Raw genomic sequence first — 15,447 nt, 5'->3', positions numbered from 1 at the left:
ATAACGCAATCTTGTAAAGAAAGAGTGAAGTCTATTTCTCTAAGTCGAAAGAATTTTTCATCAACAGCCTTGAACTTTAAAAATAGTGCACAGTTTTGTTATGCTTGTAGTTATTAAAAGGATGAAATTCTTATTTTAATTTCAACAAATTTCATTATGCAAGAAAACACTTATTCATACGCAAGAACTTATAATATAATTACTTTTATATTTTATTGACGTTTTACGCTGGCATCAGTTTTGTTACTGAAAGATTATGTTAATACAATAGAGAGAATTTGAAACTTGCAAGAAAAATTAGTCAAAGCTAACAAATTAGAAGAATAAATCCTCATAAAAAAAACTAATTCTTGAAAAATCGCTAAAATGAAATCTAATTCTCTAACTATTTTTTTTTTCACTTGCAGCCGTGAAGTTTAAATTAATTTCGTGTTGTGTTCATACTGAAATCGATAGAAAATTAAGAATTCGAGTTTACTTTCATTATCTAAGGAATACTTATTCACATCTAAGATATTTCTTTTCATGGTAAGTCTTTCATTTTATTGAAGAAATACTCACTCAACGCCTTTTCATTGGAAAAATTATGTTCAATGCAAAGAGTAAATTTGAATCAGGACTTAAAATTCAATCAAAGCTGATAAATTGAAAGAAAAATTCCTTATAAAACTGATTTGAAATTTAAAAAAATAAATAGCTTTTATTAGGATTTATCTAGGCAAACTTTTCATGGAAGTGGAAAAAAATTAATTCAGTTATAATATTTTTTTTAAAAAAACACATTAAAAATATTCACGATCATAAAGGGGAAAAAATGGACTTTAAATATATGAAACGTTAACTCGATTTCTAGAAATCTTTTCATACTGCTGTAAGAATTCGAAATCAGGGAAAAAAAATCCTTATAAAATTGAATTAATTATCTAGGTTAAAAGTGTGTACTGTCGAAGATTCACTAAATTTTTACGATAAAATATTCAGTGACGCTGAGAACTATGTGCACGAGATAAAATGCAACTCTTTTATCATAACATTTCGAAAGATAGTCTCTATGAGTTTTGGTTAATATAAGCATTACATCTAGAATATACTTCTATGATTGAAGGTGCACTTATATATCTATAAGTACATTAATCTTCATGTAGGAAATTAAAATGTGAGAGGTATCGCTTTTAAGATTTCTTTGATAAAATGATTTGGACAATTTTAAGCTTTAAAAAAAATTCAATTTAGAATGTTTCTAAATCATTAGAAAATTAATATTTCGGGTCTAATTTCAATATCTAAGAAATGCTTAACCATTAAAAGAATTTCTTAAAAGATCACTTCTATATTTTATTGAAGGAATATTTCATCATCACCTTTGTCATTCGAAAATTTATATTCAACATGACGAGTCAATTGAATCAGATTAGAAAAATTAATTAAAGCTAATATATTTTGAAATATATATTATGTATATCAAATGGATAAAATATTAACATTTTCTTTAAAACAGATTAAGAAAAAAAAATAATGAAATTTTATTATTTAAAATTTCTATTCTATTGAATAATACTTATATTCAATACTATTGAATTCAAATTTTATCACAGTATTAAAATAAATAAAAAATAAAGGAAAATAATGCCTTATATAATCAATAAAACAGCTTTCATGAGAATTAATCAAAGATTTTCATTCAATGAATAAAATCTAAAGGTATTCCTGAAAAGCAGAATTTAAATTCGAGAAGAAACAAAAAATAATTAGTAATTAGTTTATTCTGAAAAAAATTCTAAGTTCCAAAAATCAAAAACACCCCAAAAATTCATCAAAGTCCTAAAAGAAAGATAAGCCTTATCTGTCTTCGAAGGGATTGGGGAGGGGGGGGGGGTGCAGAGAAGTTTCGCTATCACCATTTCGGCCGGGGTCAACTGAGGTCAAACTGTGCCAGAACTCTTCTTTTTCCCCTACTGGCGGGCTTGATCGCAAAATCAGTAACAGAAATCAGCCCATGTATTGAATGGATCGCATCGGAAGATATCATCTCAGGCATCAAACAAATCTCAAAAAGAAAAACAACAGACAGCTATAGACAGATCAAATATTATGAAATTCTTGGAGAAATTCCAGACATAAAAAATATTGCTAAATGTACAAGAAATAGAAGAGAAGACATCATTTGCCCTAGAATTTTTACCAAAACATTCATTACACCTGGCCTTCTACATCGTTTTAACCTGTCGAATCAACCAAATTGCGAAACATGCCACTCTTTTAATAATTTGGATCATATCTTACTGCACTGCCGAAATTACTCAAGCATCAGACGTTGCCTCTGGTCGAAGTTGGGCCTCAACTCTCTTCAACCTGTAATTTCAAACAACTCACGAGCAAAGCCTTTGCAGATAAACTGTCTCTTCATATTTTCCTTCAACACTTGAAATTTTTTGACATTTATTAATTGGAGATATTGCTGAACGCTGGGATGACAGCCTTTGTAAATAAAAATATATAAATCCCCCTCATTCAAACAAACAAATTTAAATTTAATATGTATATAGAATAACTTGTCTTGTAGCAGAAATAAATGTTATAGTTTATTTTTTCAAGGAGAGTATTTTTCCAATCACAGTAAAAGAACCCGTGTACCATAGGCAAGTACACGACAAATAAAATAAAGACATGATCGTCGGAAATTCAAAACTATACACATCCATAGAAACTGTGATGGCTAATGACGATAATACTGCCTAATTTCTCAAAGCTAACAGGTGTACCTTCGCATAAGCTAGAGCTTAAAGTTGGCGTTCCAGCTCTGTTGATGCGAAATCTTGATGCACAAAGACTGTGCAACAGCACCAGGCTTCGTATCAGAGAGCTCGGTAGTAATATTATAAAAACTACCAGTATCACAGGAGCTGCTAAAGGAGAGAGCGTTTTAATTCCCCGCATATCTGTTAATCCAAACATCTTGCCATTTTGTTTCAAGAGGTTTCAATTTTCCTTAAAATTGGTTTTTACAATGACGATCAACAAATCTCAGGGCCAAACCAGGGCTTAATGTTGTATACATTATGGTTAGGGATTGCAATACCGGTATTTTGAGCTATTTGTACAATTTTGTAATACCGGTATTCACAAGTTTAAATACCGGTTTTTCGGTATTTACTAGAAATTTTCAAAATTGTCTCCACTATATGTTCAGGGATCGCCAACATAGCAAAATAGTATACCTTTTTGTTTTTATATCTCCCTTACGGGTGAAATTAATTAACTAATTAATAGGCTTAATTAGTTGCTTAAATCTAAATTAGCAAAACAAGGATTATCCCTGAAAGAAGAAATTGTATCCATAATGACTGATGGAACAACAGTTAGAACAAAGTTGTTTGGTGCAAATAAGCTATTGTGCTATGCTCATGGAATTCAGTTAGGAGTAATAGATGTATTATACCAAAAAAATAAAGAACAGAAGAATCCAAATACTGTGGATATAGAAACTTCTGATTCCACATTTGAAGAGAGTAAGAGTGAGAGTGATATTGACAATGAAAATAATGATAATGTAATTGTTGAAGAAGATATTACTAATGAGGATGAAATATTAACCCATCAAGAATTGCTTCCTATAATTTATAAAGTTCGAAAAATTGTTAAGATATTTAAACGTTCCCCTATAAAAGATAACATATTACTAAAATACATACTAACTGAAAATAAAACAAAATATATGTCAATATTAGATTTTAAAACACATTGGAACCGTTTACTCCTAACAGCACACATCACTATCTGAAGATTATATATTACATTGAAAAGTCGCACAGAAGAAAGGCATATCGTAATAGAAAATGTCTTATGGTATTTACATAATTATAATGATTTTAAAAATGAAAATGGAAAAGAAGGAAAGAAAATAACCAATTTAAATCTGATTAAGTTTATAGTAAATTTTCTTAAAATTTTTTATCCACAAACCTATCCACATTCAAAAGAATTCGAATATTATGGTGACACTAATGTCGATAGTAAAAAGGAATTGTCTCTTGAACAAAAATTAGAATTAGCAATAAATAAGAAAATTTCAACGAACCAAAATACAAAACAGAAATCAGCTATATCCAAAACCATCCGATAAGAAATCGATTTATTTGAAGATGATTGATTTAAAGGTAAATACTTGGAAAAAGTATATCGCGCATTGCTAACAGTACCATAACTATCATAGATGTCGAAAGAACGTTTTCGACAGTTAGTAATTTTTGCACAAAATTACTTTTCAAGCTTAATGACAGTACAATTCATGCATTCTGTTTTTTAAGATCACATTTCAAAAATTTGTATTAGTACCACAGACTGAATAATGATATTTATAATTTTTTGTGATTTAAATAAGTTGTTCCTTTACTTTTTTGTGATTCTTTATATACTTTTATAATTTATAAGTTACAAATTTTTTTTTGTGATATTTACACTCTCTAATAAAATGCAAATAAAACAAAGAAACACCTGTGTTTTCTTTCTTTTCCTAAAATTTCTAATACCGGTATTAAAACCGGTATCTCGGTATCTAAAAAATACCGAATATCGGTATTGAAATTTTGGTTCGGTATTGCAATCCCTAATTATGGTATTAGAATAAAAATAAATGTTGAAATTTTCCCGTAGATCTTTCTCAATCAGTTACAAGTTTCTTGATTATATCATATCAGATTCTGCTTTCAACAGCACTATAATGATACGGTTTGATTAGACCGCCAGTTCTCATACATACACATCAAATTTTCCACGCGAAGGAAGTCGCTGGTAATAGCTAGTCAGCTATAAAAATGCACAGAAAAACGCTAAGTTTTATTCCCTCTCTTCTAAATTCTCCTCGAAATTTAACTGACTGCATTCCATTGAATCAAACTATGTATTGCACAATTATTCGTTTTAAAAAAAAATGCAATGTTAGATTTTTATCTGTAATTTTTCCCTATTAATGTATAATTAATACATTAATAGGGAAAACTTTTAATAAATTTTATTTAATTTTTTCTGTATTTTCCCTATTGTATAACTGTTCCCATCAGTCACATAAAACCATAAATTCAACAAAGCAACTTAAAATTCAATTTTAAATAATGAATTAAATTTAATTTAATATTTCATGGCCTAAGGTTTTTATCTCCTAGAGTTTTTCTAAAGGCGCGAGGGAGGAGATGCGAGTAAATGTTAAACGACACCCAAATTACTTTCATGTGAACTGACTTCAGTTATATATTATGTGATTAAAATTTTAAATGCAAGTAGTTATTAAAAAATAATGACTAAACACATGCTATTACTTATAATCCAGTCCAAATATGTAATCAGTAACTTTAAATTAATAAAATTACATTTTTAAATTAAAATAAATTTATGGTATTAAAATCCTATCTTATCACAAATTAATTTAACAGCTATAAATAACAAAGTTGCTAATGAAGTAATAATCTGCTTTTTGATGCTTGAAGTTGTTTTGAAAGGAAAAATAAATCATTTTTCATAAAAAAAAGATTATTACAAATGAACAAAAAAAAAAAAAAAAAAAAAAAAAACCTATTCTTCAAAAATAATGAGCAACCTAACAATGCAACGAACATATTATAAAATATATAGTATGTAAAAACAGTGTTCTGAAGATTATAATTTAACTACTAAGATTTCGAAAGAAACATTTTATTTAGTGACATACATGACAAAATCAGTTTACATTTTGTATAAAAAAATGTTATAAACGTTATCTGAAAAACAATATTAAAATTGAGATTTTTACTTAGATCGTTAAGATAATCAATATTAAAATTAAAAATGAATAGAAATATTGACATAATATTAAAATTAAAGAAAAAGTAGTTAAAGAACAGATTATAGAAAATGAAATGGACTTAACTCTCGCATTACTAAGATATGAAATTTTTACAAAGGATATAATTCTGACTACTTTTACCAAAATAAAATATTATTTTGGTAAAAGTGGTATTGAATTGAATACATTATGAGCTTTCATATATACATATATATGATATTTTTACAAATGTTCCAGATAATATTTGCAAGAAAGATTACAATGTGTATCATATTTACATACAAAATATGTTTTTAAAAATTTGTTGTTAAACAATTTGAATCACTTATGAAAATTTTCAATATGAAAGTGATTTATTTTTCAGAAATAATTCTTATGCATGGGATAATTCTATGGAATAAATTTTAGATTAAAAAATTAAGAGAGGATAAAAAGCAAAGAAAACATCGTGTTAAGTTCCTTAACTTTCCGAAATAATGTAATAAATTTTCGTACAATTACCTGATTAAATCTGGCCAATAAAACACCACTAAAAGTTATAAATGTTTCCTGAAAAAAGGCTAGACTAATTTAAAATTATTTTTGGAATCAATATTAATAACATGGAACCCGTCATACCTTAAAGCATTACTGATCATAGCAAATCTTTCAATCATTGTTTAAATATATGTTTATACATAGATATGACGATACCATTTTTATCCACTTGGGAGATACCTGTTTCATTAAATCTTGTTGAAATCCATTTTTAATACTACGGTTTATAAACTGCAAGTAAATTGACAATGCTGACTTTCGGTAAGTGTCCAACAATAAGTGGAATGGTGTCTGCTGGAAGAAAAATATCATGGGGATAGGGCATATCGATTCTTGCATATATCCTTCTAGTCAATAAGTGTTCTATCAAAACTGACCTTTTTAACTTGCTTGCTATGACGTCAGAATATATAGGAAACATGTTATCAGTAAGTATTTTCAATATAGAAGCTTCGTAAATTTCGAAAACGTGACTCTCTTTCGTTTCTGCAAGGAGTTTACATAAACTAATTTCTTTGCCGTTCCGTTTTTCCAGGATGGCTAGTTTACGCATTGTAGAAGATTCATTTTCGCACTCCGTTTGGTAATTTAGCAAATCAAGGTATCTTGGATCAGAAAAAGTAAATACATCACCCTCTTTATTTTCAAAAACATATTTGTGAAGAGTGGCATACTTTATTAATAGTTTCAGAAATGCCTTATTTTCAGAATCCGCGAAAACTTCATGCAAAGCTCTTATCCACGGTAATTGTTCACTTGTGCACCATGCGTCATACTGAAGAAGAAGTTCGATAACATGCATATTACGTGATGGACATTGCAACGCAACGTGTAGTGGAGAGCGGTCAAACGAATTCTTGTGATGAACATCTGCACCTTGTTTTAATAGTTCGTCAAATACATCCAAATGACATCTATTTTTAAGGGCATCCAAAAGAACATCTCTATATAACAGTCCAGGATTGTATTTTAAGAGTTCTTGAATGACAGGAACAGTATCCCTACTATAAAACTTATTTTCTATAAGGATTAATAAAGGCGAAAGAAATTTACTTGGGGCTGAAAGAGATGCCCCATTTCTGATCAATTCTTTTATCAGAACAATTTTGTATCTTTTGTTCAAAGCATGTAATAACGGAGTAATACAACCAGATCGATCAAGAAGATTAACATTTCCACCATATTTAATAAGGACTTTCAAGATATCTACATTGCCATATTTGTTGATTGCAGCGAGGTGCATAGCAGACAGAGAATCATTCAACCGATTGGGATCTGCGCGATATTTTAATAACTCTTCTACAAATATCTCGTTACTGTGATCCAATGCTGCAAACATTAGAGGAGTCATATCATATTTGCTCAGAGGGTCGGGAATTGCGCCATTCCGCAATAAAACACCAATAACTTCTGGTGGGCATTTAGTGCACTGCACTGCCATATGCAGCGGTGTTAAGCCAAAAAAAACTTTATTTACAGAATTCGGCTGGGCACCATGCTTCAAAAGAACCTTCACTAGACTGGCTTTACAGCCTGATGTAACTGCCGAATGTAAAGCTGTAAAACCCATTCGGTTTCCAGCATTCAAGTCAATAGTATCTTGTGACACAATTTCCTCTATTATTTCACATGAGCAATTAGGATTTTTTAGAGCAGTCTCAAGTCCCTCTATATTTGGACGTTCTCCATACTCTATCAGTAGTTTAACCGTATCAATTTTCACGCTTCTGTTGCCTAGAACACAGCAGAGAGGAGTTCTTCTCATTTTTAATTTCATGTCAGTTCCCCTCCTCAATAATTCCCGTATCACATTGAAATTAAGTTTGGCTGCATTTACTGCGAAGCTGAAAGCTGTCCGTTGTGTTATGGTGAGGGCGTTGACGTCTACTCCTGCATCCAGAAGAACTTTGACTACTTCATATTGGCAAGATGGACTACCTGTCCAAGATCTAACAGCCAAATGCAGAGGAGTATTTCCTTTGTCATCAACCATATTCACATCAGCACCATAGTTCAACAACAACCTGATCACCTCGACTTCAGGACGTCTCTTGAGAACTGCGAAGTGCAGTATGCTATTTCCACCTTTGAATCTCTTGTTGATATTGTAGCCATTTGCGAGTAAATCAATGATAACAGTCATTTCAGCAGGGTTTCTTTCAACAGCAGAGTACAAACAATTATCTTTAAAATGACGAGTTTTTCCATTTGCCCATTTCACTGTAGTGTTATACGATTCCTTCTTAGAACGGATTTTACCCATTTGGAGTAGCGATTGAGAAATCAGACAACCGAATTCGCCTGCGGAAGCTAGCGAAATAAGGCAGAACCCGGGAGAATATACGAGAATAAACCGGTCTAAGCCGTTGCCATGGCTACACCTAAGCGCGGGAGGAGATGACGCAACAGGAGTGTTCCATTTCTTTCACAGGGGAGTGGAATGGAATGGAATGAGGCAGATGACATGATGGAGGGCCTGCTCTTCTATGCAAAGGAGTTTCGACTAAATAGAAAGCTAATTTTTATTTTATTTATCAAGGGCTTATTTTTTTTCAAAAACGGTTTTATTCCACTTTCTTACCATTGAATGTTTTTTGCAACCTCCCTAAAACTTTTACCGTGTTAGATAAGTAGTTCAATAATTAGAATATCAAATGGAGTTTAGAATTTTGTAAAATAGATATTTAGTAAAATGGAAGTTCGTGTTTTTTAATTCGGAAAATCTATGTCTAATCTCAAAAAAAATTGTGTTCTGAAAAAAAATGAAATAGAGGTATTTATTAATGAATTGTTATTACTCAAAAATTAAAATTTTGCAGAAGTAAAATTTTAGAAAAAGCGTTCAGTTATAAATATTTGTTAATTACGAATGTTAATTTGTTAATTCATTAATTTAGTAAATGTAGAATACTAAATGGACTGTATGCATCACTTTTTCTATAAACTTTCGATGAGTGCTGGTTCATTTTCTGAACGACCAAACTAATTTCTAGTCAACAATATTTAATTAACAATTCCATACTTTTCACTATAGAACGCTCACCATAAAACGCCAACCACGAAACGAGATACGAACAAGAATAATAATGAACAAAAATCAGAATTTATATAGAACGATTGCCACAATTGGCGAGCTATCATCTGACGTGGCGATAATAACAATATTTTTGTTTGATATTTAACATTCCCCCCCACATTGAATAATTATATTATTCAATTAATCATCAAGTAAAAGATAACAAATTAAAGCTCAATCAATTTGAAAAACTTAAAACAACATTTTTTTACGTATTATTCAATGCGAGTCCACAGTATAATTAACATTATTTATACAAGTAATTATAAGTTTTATTAATATATATAATCAAATTATTCAATAGGCAGCAAACATAACTTAGATATTGGCCTTTTGTACGTGCCTGTAGCAGAACGAATTATAGCAACACCTACGTTGTTGTCTTTACCTGGAATTACTTCTACAATGCGACATAAAGGCCATTTACACAAAGGTATGTTGTCTTCTTTCAAAATAGCCATGCTGCCTAGGACAATATTGTTTTTTGAAAATTCCATTTGTATCTCTGCTGGAGGTGATTTAAATAATCACGCTGCCAGTTTTTCCAAATTGTTTGTACAAACTTCGTTACCAATTTCCACCTACTTAATCTATTTGAAGGTATGCTAATTTCAGGTTCTGCTATTGCAGTTATAGGGCGACCAATTAAAAAAAATGGTCTGGAGTAAGAACGTTAAGATCATTGGGGGCGGCCGAAATGGGAGCAATTGGTCTAGTTTAAAATGGATTCAATTTGATTACTAACAGTTAAGAATTCTTCATACTCTAATTTAGTGGTTCCTACTACTCTTTTATAACAGAATTTAAAGGACTTCATAACCGCCTCCCATATGCCTCCAAAATTAGGCGCTCGGGGGGGGGATAAACTTCCAAATTACATCTTCAGATGAACAATAATCAGTTATCTTATCCTTTGATTTTTCAACTAAGTTATACAACTTATTTAGTTCTAAATTAGCACCCACCATAATTGTAGCGTTATCGTTAATCAGAACACTACTTTCTCCACGAAGAGAAAAGAACCTTTTTAGACACGATATTAGCGCTTCTGAAGTTAAATCCTCGACCATTTCTAAGTGGGCAGCCTTTGTGACTAAGCAAAAAAATATCCCGAGGTAAATTTTATGATAAATTCCTTTGCATTGGTTTCTAAATTTAATTAAAAATGGGCTAGTAAAATCGATACGTATTTTGTTAAACACTGCACCAGGGTTAACTCGATCTGGTGGCAGACTTCCCATTATTTTGTTAGCAACTACTGATTTTTGTTTAAAACAAACAACACAATTATAGAACATCTTTCTAGACAAGTTCCTATCTTGTAAAGGCCAAAACTTCTCCAACAAAATTTAATAAGGCTTGTGGCGCTGCATGCAAATATTTTACATGACAGTATTGCACAATCAAATTGGTTAATTTATGTTTTGCAGGTAAAACAATGGGAAATTTTGAATCATAATTTAAATTAGATTGTTCCAATCGACCACCATGAATAACATTTTTTATCTAGAAAGGGATTTAAGAACCGTAACTTTATCTTTGGAGATACCGACTGCCCTTTATTAAGGGAATTTATTTCTTCTAAAAAAGATTTTTGAATGAAACTAACAATTATTAATTCTGCTTTTTTTTTTTATTTCAGCAGATTTTAATGCACCGATCATTCTCTTGTTAGGATTTCTGCAATTGAAAAAAAACCTGCGAATGAAATTAAAAACTCTAATTAGCTTAAGATACTTTGAACAATTTTCAATTAGATTCGCAATGAAGTTACAAGTATCAGTTATCACTACTGAAGAAGTGACCGGCTTCAGTTTTATTTCATATAAATAGTCACTTGAATTATTACATATTAATTCTTTGTCAAAAGTTGGTTTTAGTTTATGTTGCAAAAATGATGGACCATTCATTAATTGAACTTCCGATTGAAGCCTTTCAGATACGAGACCACGTGATACCAGATCAGCAGGATTATCTTCTGAACGCATGTAGTGCCACTGAAAGTCACCTGTCAGTTCTTGGTCTTTACTCACTCTATTGGCAACGAATACTTTGAGTAGATGTGGTGATTGTTTTATCCAGGATAATACGATGCTCGACTCTGACCACAAATGAATAGCTGATATATCTAGTTTAAAGGGCTTGAAAACCTTTGTTACAAGTTTAGACAACAGCACAGCAGCATTCAGTTCAAGTTTAGGAATTGTGATTGTCTTTAAAAGAGAAACTCTGGATTTACTACAAAAAAGAAAAGTAGTCATTTTTCCATTTGATACGATACACCTTATATATATGACGGCCTCCATATGCTTTTTCACTTGCATCTGAAAATCTGTGAAGTTCTGCAACTTTTAAATGTTTGATAAGAACAAATCTGTTGATGTCCAAATCATAACCTTGCGAAATGAGTCCAGAAACTGGGTGCATTCTTGAGATTCTTTTGTAGGAAGTGAATCATTCTAATCTGTATTTAAAACCAAAAGAGTCCTTTGTAATTAAAGGTCCAAGGAAGCCAAGGGGATCATAAATTTTTGCAATAACTGATAAAAGTTCTCTTTGCATATGTAGCAGAATTATCTACAGTCATTTTAAAGGCAAAACAATCAACTTGAGGTTTCAACAAAAGTCCCAAAGCCTTTACTTTGTTTCAGGAATCGAACCAGTAATCACTATTCACACAATTATGACTCAAAAGTTGAGGGCTATTAGAGCACCATTTGTGCAGCTCCATCCCACAACAAGCGAGCATTTGAGTAAGTTGGATTTGCAATTCTTTCGTAGTATCCAATGTGTCTGATCCAGACAAACAATCATCCATGTAGAAGTCTGACATGACAACAGGTGCTGCTACTGAGAAGTTTTCACCTTCATCAATGGCCAATTGTTTCAAGGTTTGTGTTGCTAAAAATGGGCGCAACTTGTGCCATATGTTAAGGTTTTCAGCTTGAAAATTTTGATACGATCATCCTAACTATTTTTCCGTAAAGTTCTCAAAAAATCTTGCTGTGATTCCTCAACTAAAATTGGCCTATAAATTTCTTTTAACATCCGCTATAAATGCAAAGCGATGGGTTCGAAAACGACACAAAATTGTAAACAGTTCTTCTTGAACAATTCCACCGTTCAATAGTAGAGAGTTCAAAGAATATCCTATTGGAGTGGCTTTTGGGGCATTAAAGACAACACGGAGAGCAGATGAGCTATTCTGTGGGCGGTATACACCTTGATGAGGAATGTAGTATGTAATATCAGGCTCTTCACAGTCGACTACTTCTGACATGTGACCCAAGCTTTGATATTCGTCTATGAAATTTTTATATAGTTCCCACATAATTGGTTCTTTTTTTAACCGTCTATATAACCAATTTAATCTCCGAAGAGCGATGTCTTTCGATTCGAATTACTTTTTTTCTTTCATTGGCATTTTAACCAGATAACGACCGCTAATTAGTTCTAGTATGAGTTTTGACATAATGCTCCTCACATATTCTTTCCCGTTTTTAGATTCGATATAAACATTTGCTGTAGCTAATAAGACAGTTTTACCTTTTATTAAAAAACAGCTGATATTGGAAAGCAATAATTCTTTTACTTCTGCGCTGTTTATGCTTTCAAGGCTACTGGGCCATGTGGTAGAAACACTTGAATCGAGAGATTTATTGATATTAGAGATTGTCGCCGGCAATGAGTCATTCGACGAAACATTCTGCTTATAGAAGTCACCAGGACTATTTAATTCTTTAGAAATATGTAACAGACTATTATGCTTTTTTCCACATTGATTGCATAAGTACTTCGATGAACAACTACTTAAATGATGACCCGTCATTAAGCAATTAATGCACAAATTATGTTTTTTGGCTACATCATATCTTTATTTAGGGGAGAGTTGTTTAAACATATCACAGAAATATATCGAATGCGATAAATTGCACAAAATACGTTTTTATTTTTCGCATTAGAATTCAACACAAAACTTTTGTTTCGAACTTGAGTCGAGGGTTTTTTAGTTTTCAGTAAACTATTCCTGTGAATGTTTCCCAAGACCTGACTTCTTTTTTCCATAAATGTTAATAAATTATCCAATGCAGGTACTTCGGTATTTTTCAAAGAAAGCTCAAACTGTTTTTGACTTTCACAAACCAATTTTCTCAAAACAATATTTAAAATAATGATATCAGACAAATTGTTTCTTTCAAACTTTAAATTTTTCAGAGCTCTTAAATTTCTATTTATGTTGTCAACAATTTTTCTTAAATCTTTAGGCGATTCATGTAACAGTTTTTCGATTTCTGGAATTGATTGAATATGGTTATCAACAATAATTCGTTTGTTTTCATATCTTTCTTCCAATGCCTGGAATAAAGACATAAATGTATCATCTTCTGTTCCCAAAAGTTTTGCTTCATTTTTAAGCGAAGCACGAAGATAATGTAATTTTTCAGTATGTGACAAATTATTTTTGCATCCAATAACACTATTAAATTGACATTTAAATGTTGCAAATCCTAAATAATTGTCTGAAAATGTAGGGATAGGCACTTCAGGTATATGATAATTTATACAATTTGAAATAGAAGATTGTTTATTATCTTTAGTATTATTCATATCACTATTTATTTTACAGTTTTTAATGAGGTGTTTAATTCTTACCTCTAACTGTTCAATTCTGGAGTTGATATCCAACAGTTCATCTTCGACTTTATCCATTTGAGATTCATACTTCATAGTGTCACAGTATTTTTCATGTAGTTTGCAAATGGATGATTTGAAATCTTCTATTTAATTTTGCTTGTAATTCCATTTCATCACTGAATTCTTCATCCAATTTATCCAAAGATAACAAATTTTCGAAATGAGTTAACTGAGCTTTGATGCTCTCTTTTTTAATATTTAGTTTTTCCATATTCATGTATGAAAATTATTCATACACAATAAAATATTCCACGAAACTAATCCATTCAAAAACTCCGGCATGAACGACCAAAATGTTGAATAGTAAATGTAGATTACTAAATGGACTGTATGCATTACTTTTTCTGTAAAGTTTCAACGAGTGCTGGTTCGTTTCTTAAATGATGAAACTAATTTGTATTCAACAATATTTAATTAACAGTTCAATACTATTCATGACTGAGAGCTCACCATAGAATGCCAACCACGAAACAAGACAAACAAGAACCATAAAGAACAAATATCAGAATCATACAGAAGAATGGTTGCCACAATTGGCGCACTATCATCTCACATGGCGATATTAACAATATTTTTGTTTGATATTTAACAAATGTTTTTCAACTATGCATAAAGAACAAATATTTATATATATAAGAAATTAATCTCTTGATATCCACATCACATTAATAAGAGAACAAGTGACATCTACAAATTTTCAAAGTGTAAATGAAACAATAGCATAACAGAATTGAGATTCTGCTAAGCCTCATGCCTTGACAAAAATAGGAAATTCAAATTACATTTTCAAATTTCATAAAAACGGATCACATAAGTTATCTAAATTTTCTTTAAATGATTAAGAGCGAAAAGGATTCCTAAATGAATCAAAATCTTTAATATAATAATAGCTGGGTAATAAAAGTGAAATAATTATAAAAAAGCAAACATTTTTTACCTTCTTTTGCAGTATAAATTTTCTGACCCAAGCTGTTCTTTATTGTGTACTTATTTTTGGTTTCAAAGCTCAGGAAAGCTAAAATGAAAAATATTAAAAAATTTTTACAAAGAAAGATAATCAGAAAATTTCTTGTAAACTCATAACATTTCTATCTTTTAAAATTTAGACATTATAATCATATTTCATTATGTACACAATACTAATAATGCACAGTTAATTATACAGGCATTAAAATTGGTTTGATTTAACACATTCTAAGTTTAATACTAATTTTTAAAAAACAAAGATATTCCAAAATAACTTTTGTTTTGAATTATAAAATTTATTCTTTAATAATGAAAATTTTCCCTACCAGTTTATATAGAAACAGACAAAAGATTG

At 30.7% G+C, this 15,447-nt stretch overlaps 2 protein-coding genes across 3 annotated transcripts in view; both read right to left on the bottom strand.

Annotated features, from left to right (window-relative positions):
- LOC129968647 (phospholipid scramblase 2-like) overlaps nt 1-15,447 on the bottom strand; it is a 48,528-nt gene that overhangs the window by 26,562 nt on the left and 6,519 nt on the right. For both annotated transcript variants that reach the window (XM_056082746.1, XM_056082745.1), the window contains exon 4: nt 15,064-15,141. In XM_056082746.1, the coding sequence (XP_055938721.1) occupies nt 15,064-15,141 (78 nt within the window). The remainder of the gene's footprint in view (nt 1-15,063; nt 15,142-15,447) is intronic.
- Nucleotides 6,058-8,674, bottom strand: LOC129968646 (ankyrin-2-like). Its single transcript, XM_056082744.1, has one exon. It carries the CDS (start codon nt 8,616-8,618, stop codon nt 6,573-6,575), a length of 2,046 nt encoding a protein of 681 aa, XP_055938719.1. The 5' UTR covers nt 8,619-8,674; the 3' UTR covers nt 6,058-6,572.

Source organism: Argiope bruennichi, chromosome 5, assembly GCF_947563725.1.
Source record: "Argiope bruennichi chromosome 5, qqArgBrue1.1, whole genome shotgun sequence".
NCBI lineage: Eukaryota > Metazoa > Arthropoda > Arachnida > Araneae > Araneidae > Argiope > Argiope bruennichi.
Note: the sequence above shows the minus strand (reverse complement) of the source record. Positions and strands in the feature narration are given on the sequence as shown.